This window comes from Poecilia reticulata, chromosome 9 (assembly GCF_904066995.2).
Source record: "Poecilia reticulata chromosome 9, P_reticulata-male-v2, whole genome shotgun sequence".
Lineage (NCBI taxonomy): Eukaryota > Metazoa > Chordata > Actinopteri > Cyprinodontiformes > Poeciliidae > Poecilia > Poecilia reticulata.
In genome coordinates, this window is record NC_088838.1 from 23,673,292 (window position 1) to 23,688,084 (window position 14,793).

The 14,793-nt window shown below is 38.1% G+C and overlaps 1 protein-coding gene across 1 annotated transcript in view; it reads left to right on the forward strand.

The window, feature by feature from the left end:
* Positions 1-219: 219 nt before the first annotated feature.
* loxhd1b (lipoxygenase homology PLAT domains 1b) overlaps positions 220-14,793 on the forward strand; it is a 30,647-nt gene continuing 16,073 nt past the window's right edge. The window contains exons 1-20 of the mRNA XM_017306479.2: positions 220-475; positions 1,291-2,133; positions 2,826-2,940; positions 3,331-3,411; positions 3,530-3,714; positions 3,815-3,913; positions 4,677-4,825; positions 7,292-7,415; positions 7,693-7,802; positions 8,991-9,131; positions 9,204-9,339; positions 10,434-10,594; positions 10,675-10,761; positions 11,044-11,179; positions 11,268-11,422; positions 12,045-12,205; positions 13,559-13,635; positions 13,706-13,902; positions 14,004-14,196; positions 14,622-14,782. Coding sequence (XP_017161968.2) covers positions 1,896-2,133; positions 2,826-2,940; positions 3,331-3,411; positions 3,530-3,714; positions 3,815-3,913; positions 4,677-4,825; positions 7,292-7,415; positions 7,693-7,802; positions 8,991-9,131; positions 9,204-9,339; positions 10,434-10,594; positions 10,675-10,761; positions 11,044-11,179; positions 11,268-11,422; positions 12,045-12,205; positions 13,559-13,635; positions 13,706-13,902; positions 14,004-14,196; positions 14,622-14,782 — 2,706 coding nt within the window. The 5' untranslated portion in view covers positions 220-475; positions 1,291-1,895. The remainder of the gene's footprint in view (positions 476-1,290; positions 2,134-2,825; positions 2,941-3,330; positions 3,412-3,529; positions 3,715-3,814; positions 3,914-4,676; positions 4,826-7,291; positions 7,416-7,692; positions 7,803-8,990; positions 9,132-9,203; positions 9,340-10,433; positions 10,595-10,674; positions 10,762-11,043; positions 11,180-11,267; positions 11,423-12,044; positions 12,206-13,558; positions 13,636-13,705; positions 13,903-14,003; positions 14,197-14,621; positions 14,783-14,793) is intronic.

Genomic DNA, 14,793 nt, shown 5'->3' on the forward strand with positions numbered 1-14,793 from the left:
TTACGATATTATTCACTTTAAAATAGCTACTACTCCTTGCAGAAAAGTTACTTATACATTTATTTTGTCTTATTTCAAGTGTACTAATATATTTGAACTAGAAACCAGACCAATAATACTTGATAAGATTTTGTGTTTTGTGACCGATAAAGACACGTTAAACTACTTCCGCCCACTTAAGAAAGCAGAGCAAACCTCCACCAAACCAACAGGTAGTGGAGCTCGATGCCTCACCCGAGACATCTTTTGAGTCACTTTTTGCTTTATTAGTCAACTCCGAGACATAGACAATAGGCAAGAAAATTATCCAAAGAGTCGTACATCAAGTCTGTAAGGTTATTTACGGGAAACAACAAATAAATTAACGTTGAAGCCCAAGACTTTAGCAGACAGAGTAAGAATGAGGGGCACAAAATCTCATTGGAGTGAGAGTGAACGCTGTGTCAGACGCAAAAGTATTACACGTACAAAACAGGTGAGAAAGGACTTATATAATACCGGTTTGTAAAAATCTGCTTTAAGGAAAATGGTTAAAAGTACACATTAGCTTTAGATGCTAATGGGTTTACATGTAAATACTGCAGTTACTGCAGCACATGTTTGCTACCATTGTAACACACACATAAAATCAAGCATAACTACCTTTGATTTGACTATCAATAAGTGTTCTGATAAAAATGGGATGTTTACTACCAGTGACCTTCATGCCATTGATCATAGTTTTATTCAACTGGACATGAGGCTTTCTGCAGACCTTGTCTTGGTCAATTTCTTGCATTATCCCAGACTGTTTGGGTTTTGGAAATGTAATTAAATTGTATTCCACCCTTTACATGCTCTGGGTAACAGCTGTCGGGATTAAATATTCCCCACTGACAAAGTTGGACCATGATTTCCTATTATTTTCCTTAAAATCTCTGTGACTGTAGTACATTAGCAAAGAAAAACCCTGGAAATGTTGATGGAGGTTCAGTTCCTCCAGATAGGGGGTGTGTACTTCGGGCAAACTTGCGACCAGTTGCTGATAAACCCTCTAGAATGATTGACAGGTGACATCATGTCAATTATTTAATAATATGCAGAGCAACTTGGGGTTAAGTGCCTTACTTAACTTACAATCTTCCAATTGCAAGATAACTACTTTACTACTGAGTCACAGTTGTCCAATTATTGTTCATTTCCAGTAGCACTGGGAAAAAATTTTTTCTTAGAGCCCTCAAAAGGCTAGCGGCACCTGAATCATTCCTTGTTTGGTGATTAGCTGCATGTTTTTTCTTAATTTTCTTGCAGTACATCAAACAGAGTTGCTGCCTGACCTACCTTTACCCATAAGAGGGTTCCCTCCTCTGATCAGGTGACTATGTGTCATTCATCATTGTTAATGAGGTTCTCACTCCCTTCCTCAAGAGCAGATGCTAAGCTCTGTGTCTGGCTCAGGCTGCCAGCTCGTCACTCCCCTGCAGCCACAGGTCAGCTTAATCAAGTTTCACCGGAACACCCTGGAATCAGTTACAAGGTAGGGAATAAATTAAAGATGCTCACTAAAAAGAAAAAAAAAACGTGTCAAAGAGCAGAGGGGGAAACCGAAGACGCAGATGACGACGACTCAGAGGATCAGGAACCCGAGCCAACGAAGAAAAGTAAGCAGGCAAGTGAATCAAAGAACACTGGAAGATTGAAGAAGTTTGAGGAAGGCGATGAAGACGGTTACACAAGGCATGACGTGAGGAGCACAGAGAAGAGAGGAAAAGAGACGGAAGAGGCATAAACTACAGAGGAGAGCGGGGATGAGTAGGACTACAAAGAAAACGATAATGAGACCCTGGATGGATGGAAAGGAGAAAAACTCCCTGATGTAATTGAGACGACCAAAGAAGTTCTCTGTCAAAGTAAAGATGGGATCAAAGAGCAAAAACAAAAAAGGTGGCGATCAGGATGAGGACGATGGGAAAAAGAAAAAGAAAGACAAGAAGAAAAAAGGCTCAGAGAGAGATGACAGCGATGAAGACACAAAGAAGACAAAAGGGAAGAAGAAAAAGATTGAAAACTATGTTGAAATCTACGAGAACGAGCTGCGCAACTACGAGCCGGAGCTACAGGAGAACTACGAGGACGAATACCACAAAAAAAAAGGTGATACAAACTTATTACAACCTGAACATATATATATATATATATATATATATATATATATATATATATATATATATATATATATATATATATATATATATATATATATATATAATCAATACATTGTCAGAGTAAGGTATTTACTTTTGGTGAAAAGTATCAAGGACAATTTGACCCTCAGACAAGTGGAGTATCCTTGGTTGTCATTACAGACGTCTGAGTGCCTTCAGTTGCGTGTGAGATTAGTTTAATGTTCACCGTAACCTTAGACTGATAGATGTAGCCGAGTTGATAGCATGTTATCATCAAACCCTATCTACATGACACTTGTCACTAAGTATTACAAAGTGGCAGTTTCACGTCCATTACTTCTGGCCCTTTAAAACTAAACAAAACCAGATGAGCACGAACATTTTTTCACTAACAACAAAAAACACTGTTTCAACATCTGTTTTAAGAAGTCAGGAGGGAATTCAGAAAACAGTGCATTTTCTTTCATTTTATGCAAATCAACATCTTTACAAGGTTTATGTGTATCAGAGCAGCAACAAGATCTTAACTAAAATGTAGACACTTAATTTGATTGGAAAAATTATATGTGCGGCAAACAGCAGCTGGTCACTTTTTTATTAGACAGTAAGAGATTCTTCTCTGCATGTAATTACATAATTGTTTTTCTATAAACCCTGCAGTGTATGAGGTGGTTACGATTACGGGGGATGAGAGTGGAGCAGGTACTGACGCCAATGTCTTCGTCGCTCTTTTTGGAGAGTATGGTATCACACCCAAAATCCACCTGGCCAGCAAGTAAGAAAAAATATTCAGATTCAAAAACCCATCTATGTGTTTAATGAAGATAAAATCACAAGTTTAAAACCTCATGTTTTTCCTCCACTTCCACAGCACAGAGAAGAAGTAGGTACTTGGTGAATGTTTTGCAGAGCAGACTGAGTGCAGTGATTGGTGTTAATGTGTTCGCATGACCTTTCTTCCGCTGGATGAATTTTCTCAAATCTTTGCAAGGCTTGTTGACTTTATTTTACTTTACTGGGAATTAATGTGAAATCTTCCCTTCATCTCTCCATATAAAGCCTTTTCTGTTTTCTTAAGAGTTTTTTACTTTTTTTCTAGAAATTACAAAGACAAGATCACCTAAATGTCAACACGTTAAAATGTGTATTTATTTTTTTATTACAGGAGTCGAACCGCTTTTGAAAGATCCAAAACTGATGTGTTCAGGATTCGAACTCACAACGTTGGACACATAAAAAAACTTAGGTAGGACAGGAACCTCTGATCCTCTCTCTTTTTAGTTATTCTTCTTAGATTCAACTTCAGACAGAGATAGATTTATGAGTTGCTTTCTTTAATGGATGTTCTTTTCTTGATTGCCCAGGATTGAGCATGACAACACGGGCATGAGCGCCAGCTGGTTCCTGGACCGTGTGGTCATCACGGATGTCATTCGCCCTCATCTCAGGTTCTACTTTGCTTGCAACAACTGGCTCAGCAAAGAGGAGGGAGATGGCCTTTTTGCCAGAGACCTGCTGGCCAGCATGGACCAAATGGACATGCCCAAGTGTAAGAACTTATTCGTCACTAAAAAACAAAACAAAACTGAAAAATAGGTTTTAGGATTATTTTTTAAAATGTTTTCTTTGATTTGGCTTTGGTTTTCCAGATAATAAATACATTGTTAGCGTTTTTACTGCGGATATGAAAGGAAGTGGAACCGATGCGGACGTCTTCATCAATATTTTTGGCGAGTTTGGGGACACAGGTACTCAGCGTGCGATCAAACAAGTTGCTTTTCTCCCAATTTAGGTACCAGTTTAAAATTCAGTGGTGTTTAATTTATCCCAAATATGAATTAAACATTGCCATAACTCATCCATTTATCTTCAACGAGCAATTGTGGATGGTGATGCTGTGGGCAGAAAGGATCTACGGTAGCAGTCAGTCTTACAGTGAATATAAAAACACCTCTGACTGAAGACTGTTGCTGTATCACAGTCTCCTGTCAGTATCAATCCACAGTAACATGTCCTGAATGACACCATCAATCGTTGCAAGCACTTCTAATACACATAATTTGCTTTTGCTGCACCTCCTGTCTGTCCAGACAGTCGTGTCTGTCTGTCCAGACAGACACGACTGTCTGTCCAGTCGTGTGGTTAGAAAGCCGTCTTAATTTTCAGCTATGGAAATGTAATTCAGGTATTGTTTGAGCTTCTGAGATGCCAGTCAGCTACTCCTAATTGTAAAAACAATACCTTGTTGCCATGGTTACGCGTATCAACTGTCCAATAGTAAAAAATAAATAAAAAGTAAGTGCAAAAATCCTTCCAGCTGCATAGCATCTAGAGAATAATTGTCCAAACATGCAAGTTTTCAACCACAAAAGTGTCAAAAAGAACAAATCACAACTAAAGTAACAGAGCTTCTCCAACATGCTGCCATCATAAACTGGTGCAACTCTAGTTCTGATGCAGCCACTCATGAATTCAGCTGATAAAATGTACTATCTCTTCTTTTTTTTTCAGGGGAGAGGTGCCTTGACAGTAGCAAAAATAACTTTGAAAAGGGCACAGAGGACAAGTTTACCATTGAGGCGCCGAACTTGGGTAAAATTAGGAAGATTACCATTGGCCATAACAACAAAGGTTCCTCAGCAGGATGGTTTGCAGAGAAGGTGAGAATAGTGTAAATAGGTTCATCTTAAAAGTTGGAAATCTAAATTTGCAATCAGAAAAATCACTTGAAGCACACACTGAAGTCGGTTTCTCAAACTTCTGGAGTACAAAGTTACTTAAAAGTGGGAATTTCTAAGTTCCCAGTTGGAAAACTAAAAAAATAAATCAAACTTAAAAAGTCAAGTAGTTTTCAAAATCTCCAGCCTCAAAGTCCACAAGAGCTGCAGATAACCGCTGGCACACACTGCAACTTTTTCATAGTAACAAGATTTGTTAGATGTCTGCCTGTATAACTAAACATGAAAAACCTCAAATCTCATGTTTTTCAGGATCTCTTATGAATTAAAAATTTCCCAAGTTGGAAACACAAAACAACCCAGAAGTCAGAATTCCAGAACAAATTCTGGCACATCTAAAATGTAATAAAATTGATGGACATAAACTGCTGCATTTCTGACGGGTTTTTTAATCAATGACACACAGATAACTGTTTTACATATTTAATAAATGTTTGTGTCGTGTTTGAATGGATTAAAATGCCCAGTTATTGGTTAGTGCAGAATAAGCTCATCTTAGTGCAAAATCATTGCCAGATCAAAATTTTGACTTGCTAGGAATAAACATTAGCGCATTAAGTCTGGGTTTGATTTTTTATTTCTTTCAATAGCAGAAACATTATAAGTAACATTTGCAGTTGCACATTCATAGAAGACAATAAAAATAAAGTAAAAAAAATCTCATAATCCTTTACTTGTTGTTCATAAAGAAGTTATACAGCTCTGGAAAACTTTAAGAGACCACTTAAAATGATCTGTTTCTCTGATCTTACTTTCTATAGGTTTGTTTGAGTAAAATAAACATTGTTCTTTTATTTTATGAACTGCTGACAACATGTCTCCAAAATTACAAGCAAAATTTAGTTAGCAGAAAACGAGAAATGGTCAAACTAACGAACAAGATGCAGCAATTTCAGACCTCAAATAACGCAAAGAAAACAAGTTCATATTAATTTAGAAACAACAATATTAATGTTTTAACTCAGGAAGAGTTCAGAAATCAGTATTTGGTGGAGTAACCATGAGGTTTTCCATGGGGTTCAGTGCAGTGGGCTCTTCATTTTTTCCAGAGCTGCATATATTTGCACAGAAGTGCAGCATACATGAGCAAAGACATGAATGATCTATACCAGCCTGGAAACTGAATCTAGTCTTTATTTCAGAAACATGTAAGGCTAAGAAATTTCTCTTTCTGTCCATTTCAGTTATTGAAAGTAAAGACGGACATGTTTAAGTTGCTGTAGAAGAACATTCAGTCCTTCCTCAGTAGTACTTAAGACACTGGATCTCCTCATTTCCATTTCAGCCTTCCTTATCTGGGTTTCCCATCTCAGCTCTTCGGACGCGTACAGTATGGTGTGCGTCTGTGAGAGATGAGTTCGCTCAAACTGGCGCGTACACGGACACGTACATGACACGCATGTCGTCATCCTAGCCTCTGTGTAAAGGGAAACCATGCCTCATTAAGGGATAGCCTTACAACACACAGACAGATGAGTCAGTAAATGGGTTTGTTACTGCAGAGACAACTGACTCTAAAGTGTAGTTGTTAATGCAAATTTGCATTTGCATACCAAGAGGAGTTTGTGATGGAGTGTTAGTTAAAAATATGTCATCATGATCTGAGTACCTGAAAACATTTCAGTTTTGAGTTTAAAAAAAAAAAGAAAGTCCATAAAATTCCCATCATCCAAAGTTAAAAGACAAAGAACAAGGACTTTAAATTATGTAGATTAAGATGCATCAAATTAAGTTAATTCACATAAATAAACCAGATTGGAAAATCCTAATCAGAAAGAAATCAAAATGTTGGACATAGTCAACCAAAGTTTCCTGATGAGTTTCATGAAGTTAGTTCCTCTTGGCAGTATGAAAGTATTTGTCACAAGGAGTTTATCAGCCAATCAGAGGCAAGAGCTCTAGCACAGACTCCAAATAATATATTAGCAATTGTTTATTTAAATATAGACTATATAATATGGATACATTTAAATATTTAGAGTGGCAGGTAGTAACTTTAGATCTCAGGCTGTGCCCTGGTTTTTTTTTGTATTGTTAAACTTCACAGTGGATCTCCACACTGTTACTATCTCTGGTCAAAATGTGCCAATGTACAAATGTTTTCTTATCTTTCCCACTTTGAGGAGTACCTGTTCATTCCCTTTGGGAAACATGAAATTGTAGATTATTTATAAAAGTTCTTTGTCACTTTGATCAACTTAAAGTAAAGTGTACTTTGAAGAACTGCTTTAACTTACTGTTTCAAAAAGGGATTTTTCTTTTTCTTGTTGCTCCTTATTGAATCCAAAGAGTTGAATCTCCACATTTTTTTAGTGTGCACTAAAAGGTTAATTCATTTTAAGGCCAGTTGTGGTGAATAATTTGAAATGCTTTTTGGTTTTTCTGCAGGTGATTTTGGATGACATGGGAAACAAAGTAGTGTATGAATTCCCCATCAATCGCTGGTTTGCCCTGGATGAAGATGACGGAAAGATTCAGAGGGACATTTTGGTGGGAGCAGACCAGCCGACAGGTGACGAGAAAAACACTCAGTGAGCAACACAGCATAGACAAAAAACAAACAAATGTACTTTTTCTAAAATTGACAGGATGGTGCAAGGTTTTCTAAACCACTCTAAGATGTTTCCTTTACCAGAAAACCTTGTAATTATTATTAATTAGCTTAGGCTGGCGATGTTTACATCTTAGTAATCGTGTTCCCGCTCATGCTGTCGGGACCTGGGAGCGGTGAACCTGAGAGACTCTCTGACTCTAGCTGTGATAAACTAACAGGTAACCCAATCCCGCAGGTATCGTCTACAATGTTCAGATTGTGACGGGACACATCCGAGGCGCAGGGACCAACTCTAAAATTCACCTAGTGATGCACGGTACGAAAGGCCTGAAGAACAGTGGAAAGGTAATGAGAAACAGAAACAGAGAAGAACTCGTGAACAGAACAGATTGTTTACTTTTTATCCAAACAAAGCAGAAATGTCCAACGAAATCCGACTCTGTTGGCCTTTGTGCTTTAAAGTCGCAGCGCTCTGCAAAATAATGAATTCTTCTTGAACATTCTTCTTGAACATTTTGTCTGAAAGCAGCTTTGTATTGAATTGTGATTTTATGCAATAGATCGACATGATGTGCTGAATAATTGTGAAATGAGATCCATCCATCCATCCATTTTCTTTACACCCTTGTCCCTTAGTGGGGTCGGGAGGGTTGCTGGTGCCTATCTCCAGCTAACGTTCCGGGCAAGAGGCGGGGTGTGAAATGAAATGAAAATGCTTTTCATTTTAAGCAAATCTGTAAATTGAGGTGTGTATTCACTAAAACTGTAGGTCTGTTACTGTTTCTATAATTCTTTGCAGCATAGCTCTAGGTCTGTGAGATTGCATGAAAAGCATCTAGTTATGAACACGTTCTCATTCTTTCAATAGGATTCGTATCTGGGCTTTGAATAGGCCATTCTAATGTAGCTCTGGCTAATTATGATGTTGGGAGGTGAAACTCGCTCCAGTACCAAGTCTTTTGCAGTTTTTCATCTTTAAACCCTTACCAGCACAAAAAAACCCAGCATGATGCTGCCACCACCATATGCAGCGATAGTTTTCCACCACACTGATTGTTTTGCATGTGAAGCAGTCTCATCTAACCAGAGCACATTTTGTCAAAATTTTTGTGTAAAACTGCAGAGTGCACCTTTTATCTCCTCCTCTTAGCAGTAGCTTTCTGCTTGTTGCTTTTCTAAAAGAGTCAGATTTATCAATTGCCTGACTAAAAGCTGTCTCTCCAGCTGCGGCCTTGTATCTGTCTGTTACACAAAATCCCAGTAAAATATGTTGAAGTTTGTGGATGTGACAAAAAAAAAATTATAAAAGTCAGGAGGGTGTGAATACTTTTGCGCATAATAAAGATAATAAAGGTGAGTATGAACAACAGTGGATTTCAGGCAGAATAACATTCAATAAAGGTGCTGATTTAAAATGGTATTGCTCTTGGTATTGCTTTCAAGATGTCATTTCCAATTCAGTTTCTTTTTATAAATTTCAGCCTCTGACTCCAGATTTGATTGAAAAGTCATCTCTGCCACCCGGTTCTGCAGGTATTCCTGGAAGGAGGGAAGTTTGAGCGTGGACTGACAGACATATTTAACGTGGAGATTGCTGCGCTCCTCAGTCCTCTCAGCAGAGTTACGATTGGACATGACAATGACGGGGTTAGCGCCGGGTGGTACTGCGAGAAGGTAAATCAAATACTCGTGTTAAAAATACCGCAGTATTCAGCACTGAATTGGCTGAATCGGGTCCGTCCACAGGTTGTTGTGTACTGTCCTTTCACGGGGATAGAGCAGACCTTCCCGTGCGGCAAATGGCTGGATGACAACGAGGGGGACGGCCTGATTGAAAGAGAGCTGTACGAGATGGTCTCTCTCAGGCACAGGAGGCAGAAAAGTGAGTTTAATGTGAATTATTATAGCTTATCAGTCAAGGTCTTTTCACGTACAACAGGAAAAGTCTTGAGTAATTTCTTTCTCGTTTCTTTGCTACTCACATCCACAAATAATATTTTGTCCATAATATTATATGGTCTTGATCTTTGGACTTCAGCTGCTTCTATTAGTCATTTTTCTTCAATTTTTGCATTTTTTTCCTCTTTGTTTTAAGGCTTTACATCTTATAAATGACTTCTTAACTCAAGGGACGAATCAGATTTATATTGACTCATAGCAGATATGGAGAAGCAGCATCTAAAGCAGAGTCTAACAATTAACCTCTTCTCCTTCACTTGACCACTTTACTTTTATTTAAATACAAGCTCTCCAATGTTTGACAAGATTAAAAACACAACAAATGGAAATAGTTTTTAGACTACCAATCCTTTATCTTTAGAAACTAATTACATTTTTGATTTTCCCTATTTTTAATCTTCATATTTACGCATTTGGCAGACACTTTTACTGAAAGCAACTTACAAATTAGGATATAACAATACGCTTGCGACCCCCCATTACTTCTTAAAATGGGGTTTTCCATATCTGTGTGTCTTCATGTTCGCTCACAGTTTTCAGCTGTCCACTGGACTCAGTCACTCCAGCAAGGAGTCTCTGCCCTGAGAGGATATTTTAACAAGCAGAAAATGCCCTCTCCTGGGCTCTGCTGAAATGTCATAGGAGCAAAATCAGTCCAGAATAACTTGTCCCAAAGTATTTTGGAAAACTCTCAACTTATGATTGCCCTAGAAGTGTTGAGTTCATGTCTGAGGTGAACAGGTAAAGAGCAAGAGCTACGGCGTTTATTAAAAATAGTTAACTTGTGCAATAGCACAATTCTAATAATGTTATTAAGAATATTTATGAATATTATGGTCATTTGAAAGCTAAATTCTCTCTACAAGTGTACTATTTTATTATTCCTTTCTGATTTCCTCTCTTTATGGGCAGCTTTATCTCATTTGCTCCTGGTTTTATGACTTGAAACAACACGATGCTTAATGCTTTTTAATTCTAACTCAAGTAATAACAATGGTCTGGTTTGTCGGTCCTCAGAGCACCCCTGGTCCTTGTGGATTTGGACTACAGACATGCCCAATGCCGGCACCGACGCAGACATCTCTTTTCAGGTTTACGGAGAGAAGAACAAATCGGATGAGATCAGGCTGGACAACAAGTCTGACAACTTTGAACAGGGCCAAGTTGACAAGTTTATGGTCAGCAGAAGATAATTTAACAATATATTATAGAATTAATATCTGTTAAATAGGTGACAGATGATATTATTGTCCAACAGGTTGAGCTTCCAGATTTGGGAAAATTGACCAAACTTCGAATCTGGCATGAGAAGAGAAATCCTTTCGCAGGATGGCATCTGAGCAAGGTGAGATTTCTCAAATAATTATTCAGCTCATTTTATGACATAAACATTTGGCTTTTTTTTCTATTTTTATGTTTATGATTCAACCATTTTCTGCTTTAGTCCATATTTCCTCAACAATTAGCAAAATCTTAAGCACAATATATCGTAAAAAGACACCCAAAAGACAAAGCACTTTTTTCTTTTGACTTACTTATCGCACTGTTTAGTTGATATTTCAATCCATGCATATACCTCAGTTGAATCAGTAGCACCCCTTCACCTTGCTCAGTCTTATTTTTTTAGGTTACTTTGATGAAGACGTTAACGAAGGAGAAGTACACGTTTCCATGCGAGCGGTGGCTGGACATTAACGAAGACGACAATGAAGTTGTGAGGGAGCTTCCAGCCTGCGGAGACCTGATAGCTGAGCCACTTCCCGGCACGTCTTTACACAAACAGATGCATCAAACCCTGCTTATTCATAAAGGTATCCAAATGATTATCAGTGGTGATGTTTTGTTCTGCAGTGATTAAATACCGGCTGACAGTCTGCACGGGTGATGTCAGCGGCAGCGGCACGGATGCGCATATTTTCATCAACTTGATCGGAGACCAGGGGGACACGGGGGAGCGGCAGCTGATCAACTGCAAGAATAATGTCAACAAGTTTGAGAAGGGAAACGTGAGTACATTTTACACTTCATTTTAAAATTAAACCACTCTGAAGTCTAGCAGTTTGCACACTGGGCAGTAGTGAGGTCTTAATGGTTTTAGTGATAAATTGTGTCGGGTTTTTTAATATAACTTTAATTTAAAAGCATTAGAGTTGTAGGTTTTGATGTAGTTTGGTTCAATGTCTATATTCTGCACTAGCTATACCAGCTTGTGCTCATTTTTATTAATTAAAAAATAATCTCTAAGTTTTAGGTCATAATAAAATCAAATAAGTTGTCAGAAATGGAAAAAAAATGCTTCTGTCTGAAGTAAAAAAAAAAAAGAAGCATTTATTCTGGATTGAAGCATCTAGAAATTATAACAAATTAGAAAGTTTTGTGATTAGCTGTATCCCTAGTAATAATATATTAAGCTTTATTATACTAAGTGAGGGAAAATATGCCCTTTTGAATGACAATGTTTGTTTGTCCTTGTCTTAAATAAACCACAGAAACTTGATTTACTATTACCAGATCTGCCTGTCCCCTTGCTGTTGCAAGTAGCATCTCATTTGCATTATTCATAAGTTTTTTGTTAAAAAAATTTAAAAACTCCACCCACACTTTGCTGCTGTTCTCTTGTTGATCCAGATGGACGAGTTCATAGTCGAGGCAGTGACCATCGGGCGGATCCGCAGGTTGAGGATCGGACATGACGGGAAAGGCGGCGGCTGCGGCTGGTTTCTTGACAAAGTGATTGTGAGAGAAGAAGGAAAGGCGGAGGCTCACGCTGTAGAGTTTCCCTGCAACAGGTAATATACATAAATACTGCAGAGCTGTTCATGCAACTTAAAGAACCAAAAGTTTTAAAGTATCTTATTGAGTTTTTACATGACAGATCAACACAAAGTTGCCAATAATTGTCAAGTGGACTCAGAATTATACTGGTTTTAGTCCTGCTGATCTGAGGCTGAAGAGTTTGCAAATTAAGTTCAGCTGCAGTGAATAGAGAGCATCTGTGAACAATAACGTTTTTGTTTGTTGACTCAAACTTTGACTGGGCCATTTTAACCCATTACTGCTTGACTTCATTAATAAGCAACAGTTGTTTTTTTTTTTTCAAGCAGATGCTGAAATAAACAGTAATGGTTTGTCTACACGTTATACATACAGTAGATATAGATGAAACAAATTAGATTGAAAATGGGTGAAATTAAACACTATTGGGTGGACCTCCTTCTATTTTCAATTCAGTATTTGTGAATTTTTGTTGTGGAAAGTAACCTCAGTTATTTGTGTTAAATAATATGACATTATATCAGAGCAAAAGAAGAGTGGCACAAATGCAAATCACACTTTTATTAGGAAAAACATCTACCACCATATTTCCTTATAATTTGATCTCCCAGTGATATTATATTGAGATTTGTTGTTGCTATGTGACAGGATGTGGAAAAATTCAAGTGTTTTAAATACTTTTGTATGAACATCATATTAATGACATTTGTTCCTGATAATAATTAATAGACACTCATTTCCTTTAACCCTGAGGACCAAACGACACACAAACATGTCATGTTGGCCATGTTTGATGCTGCGAAAACAAATCCTGACTTTTTACTCCAAATAAGATCACTATTAATTATATTACAGTTTAAAATTAGACCAAATTAAAACAATAAAAAGAGAGGTTAGATAGAGCTTTCAATAAAAACAAAACTTTGACTTTTTTCCACAGTGTGGTAAGAGGAATAGGAGATTCAAAATGTGCCAGGGAGCGTTAGTGACACATGACAGGTGACAAGATTCATGCTGCTGACGCCTAATCCTGAAGAGACCATCTGTGACACGTCTCAGCGGAAGAGGAGAGACTGGCGGTGTTGACAAAGTCAATCCAGACACAGACATTTATTTATTTAATTTAGGATCATGCTGAAAAACTTCCCTGCCATATAAGAGCAAATCCTCTTCTGGCATCAATGATGTAACTTTGGTTTAAATTTTTGCTAAAGCCCCTGATGTGTGTTTGCTTATTTTTATTTTTTGCATTGTGCTCCCACCTCCTGAGATAATTACAATAATAAGCAGATGTTGCTAATGAGATGTTCTGAGAGCACAAAAAGCAGTCATCAGACGTATCATTCCCTGCATGTGTTGCCGTGCAGGTGGCTGGACCGCAACGAGGACGATGGACAGATCACCAGAGAATTAGTGCCGTTCGTACATGGGCAGCGTCTGTACAGTAAGTGGGAAGGAGGCCTCACGTTTACTCATTAATTCATCCTGTCACTAAAACATTTGCCTCGCGTCAGATATCAACTATCAGATCGCGGTGAAGACGGGCGACATTCCTGGAGGAAGCTCAGACTCCAACGTGTTTGTCAAGCTTTACGGAGAAAAGGGCGACACCAACAAGATGCTGCTGGTGGTTTCCACCAACAACTTGGGGAACTACTTTGAGACGGGCCGTGTTGACATCTTCACAGTGGAAACCTTTGATATTGGACAGGTTTTATCATTTAGTGTTGCTGAAAGACCAAAATCTCTCTATTGTGGTACCTGAGTGGTGCAACCTGTTTGACCCCAATCTAATTTCTTGGTCGATTTCAGATAAACCGCCTGATGATTGGTCACACTAATAAAGGGATGCGTGCTGGTTGGTTCCTGGACAGCGTTCAGATCATGGTTCCGGTCCACGGGAAGAATTACATGTTTCCCAGTCACCGCTGGCTTTGCAAAGACGAGGCTGATGGGAAAACGGAGGTGGAGATTTATCCCAGTGAGATCCTGGAGATGGAACAATGTAGGTGAAACAGTCACACAGACATGTTTCATAATGGAAAAAACAACATTATTAATCTCCAGGAGGGCGCTTTTAATTATCAAAAGCACAGAACAGATATATATGGTTTATTTTTCTTTGTTTTCATCAGAGTACAAACATTACAGCCTCAATATCCTGGACCAACACTGAATGAACTCGTTTAATAACACTTCTACTATGTCCTGATAACACAGCAGCTGAAATGTGCAGAGGTTTATCATTTCTTTTATTTGAAGCATAATACAACAAAGGAAAGATTTTTATTTATTGATGAGGTAACTTTTCTAAGTCAAACACAGATTATTCATTGCACACAATTGTATATTTGTAATGCCAGCAGGAATCCTATGAGTGACCTAAACTCAATTTATTCTTCTTTTGTTACTCATTGTTTTAATTTCTAGTGATGAACTATGAGGTAACCGTAGTAACAGGAGATGTGATGTTTGCCGGCACCAACGCCAGAGTGTTCATCCAGATCTATGGGGAGAAAGGCAAAACGGAAACCGTCACTCTTGAAAACAGGTCCAACAACTTTGAGCGCAACAGGACTGAAATATTTAAGGTATTAACGTA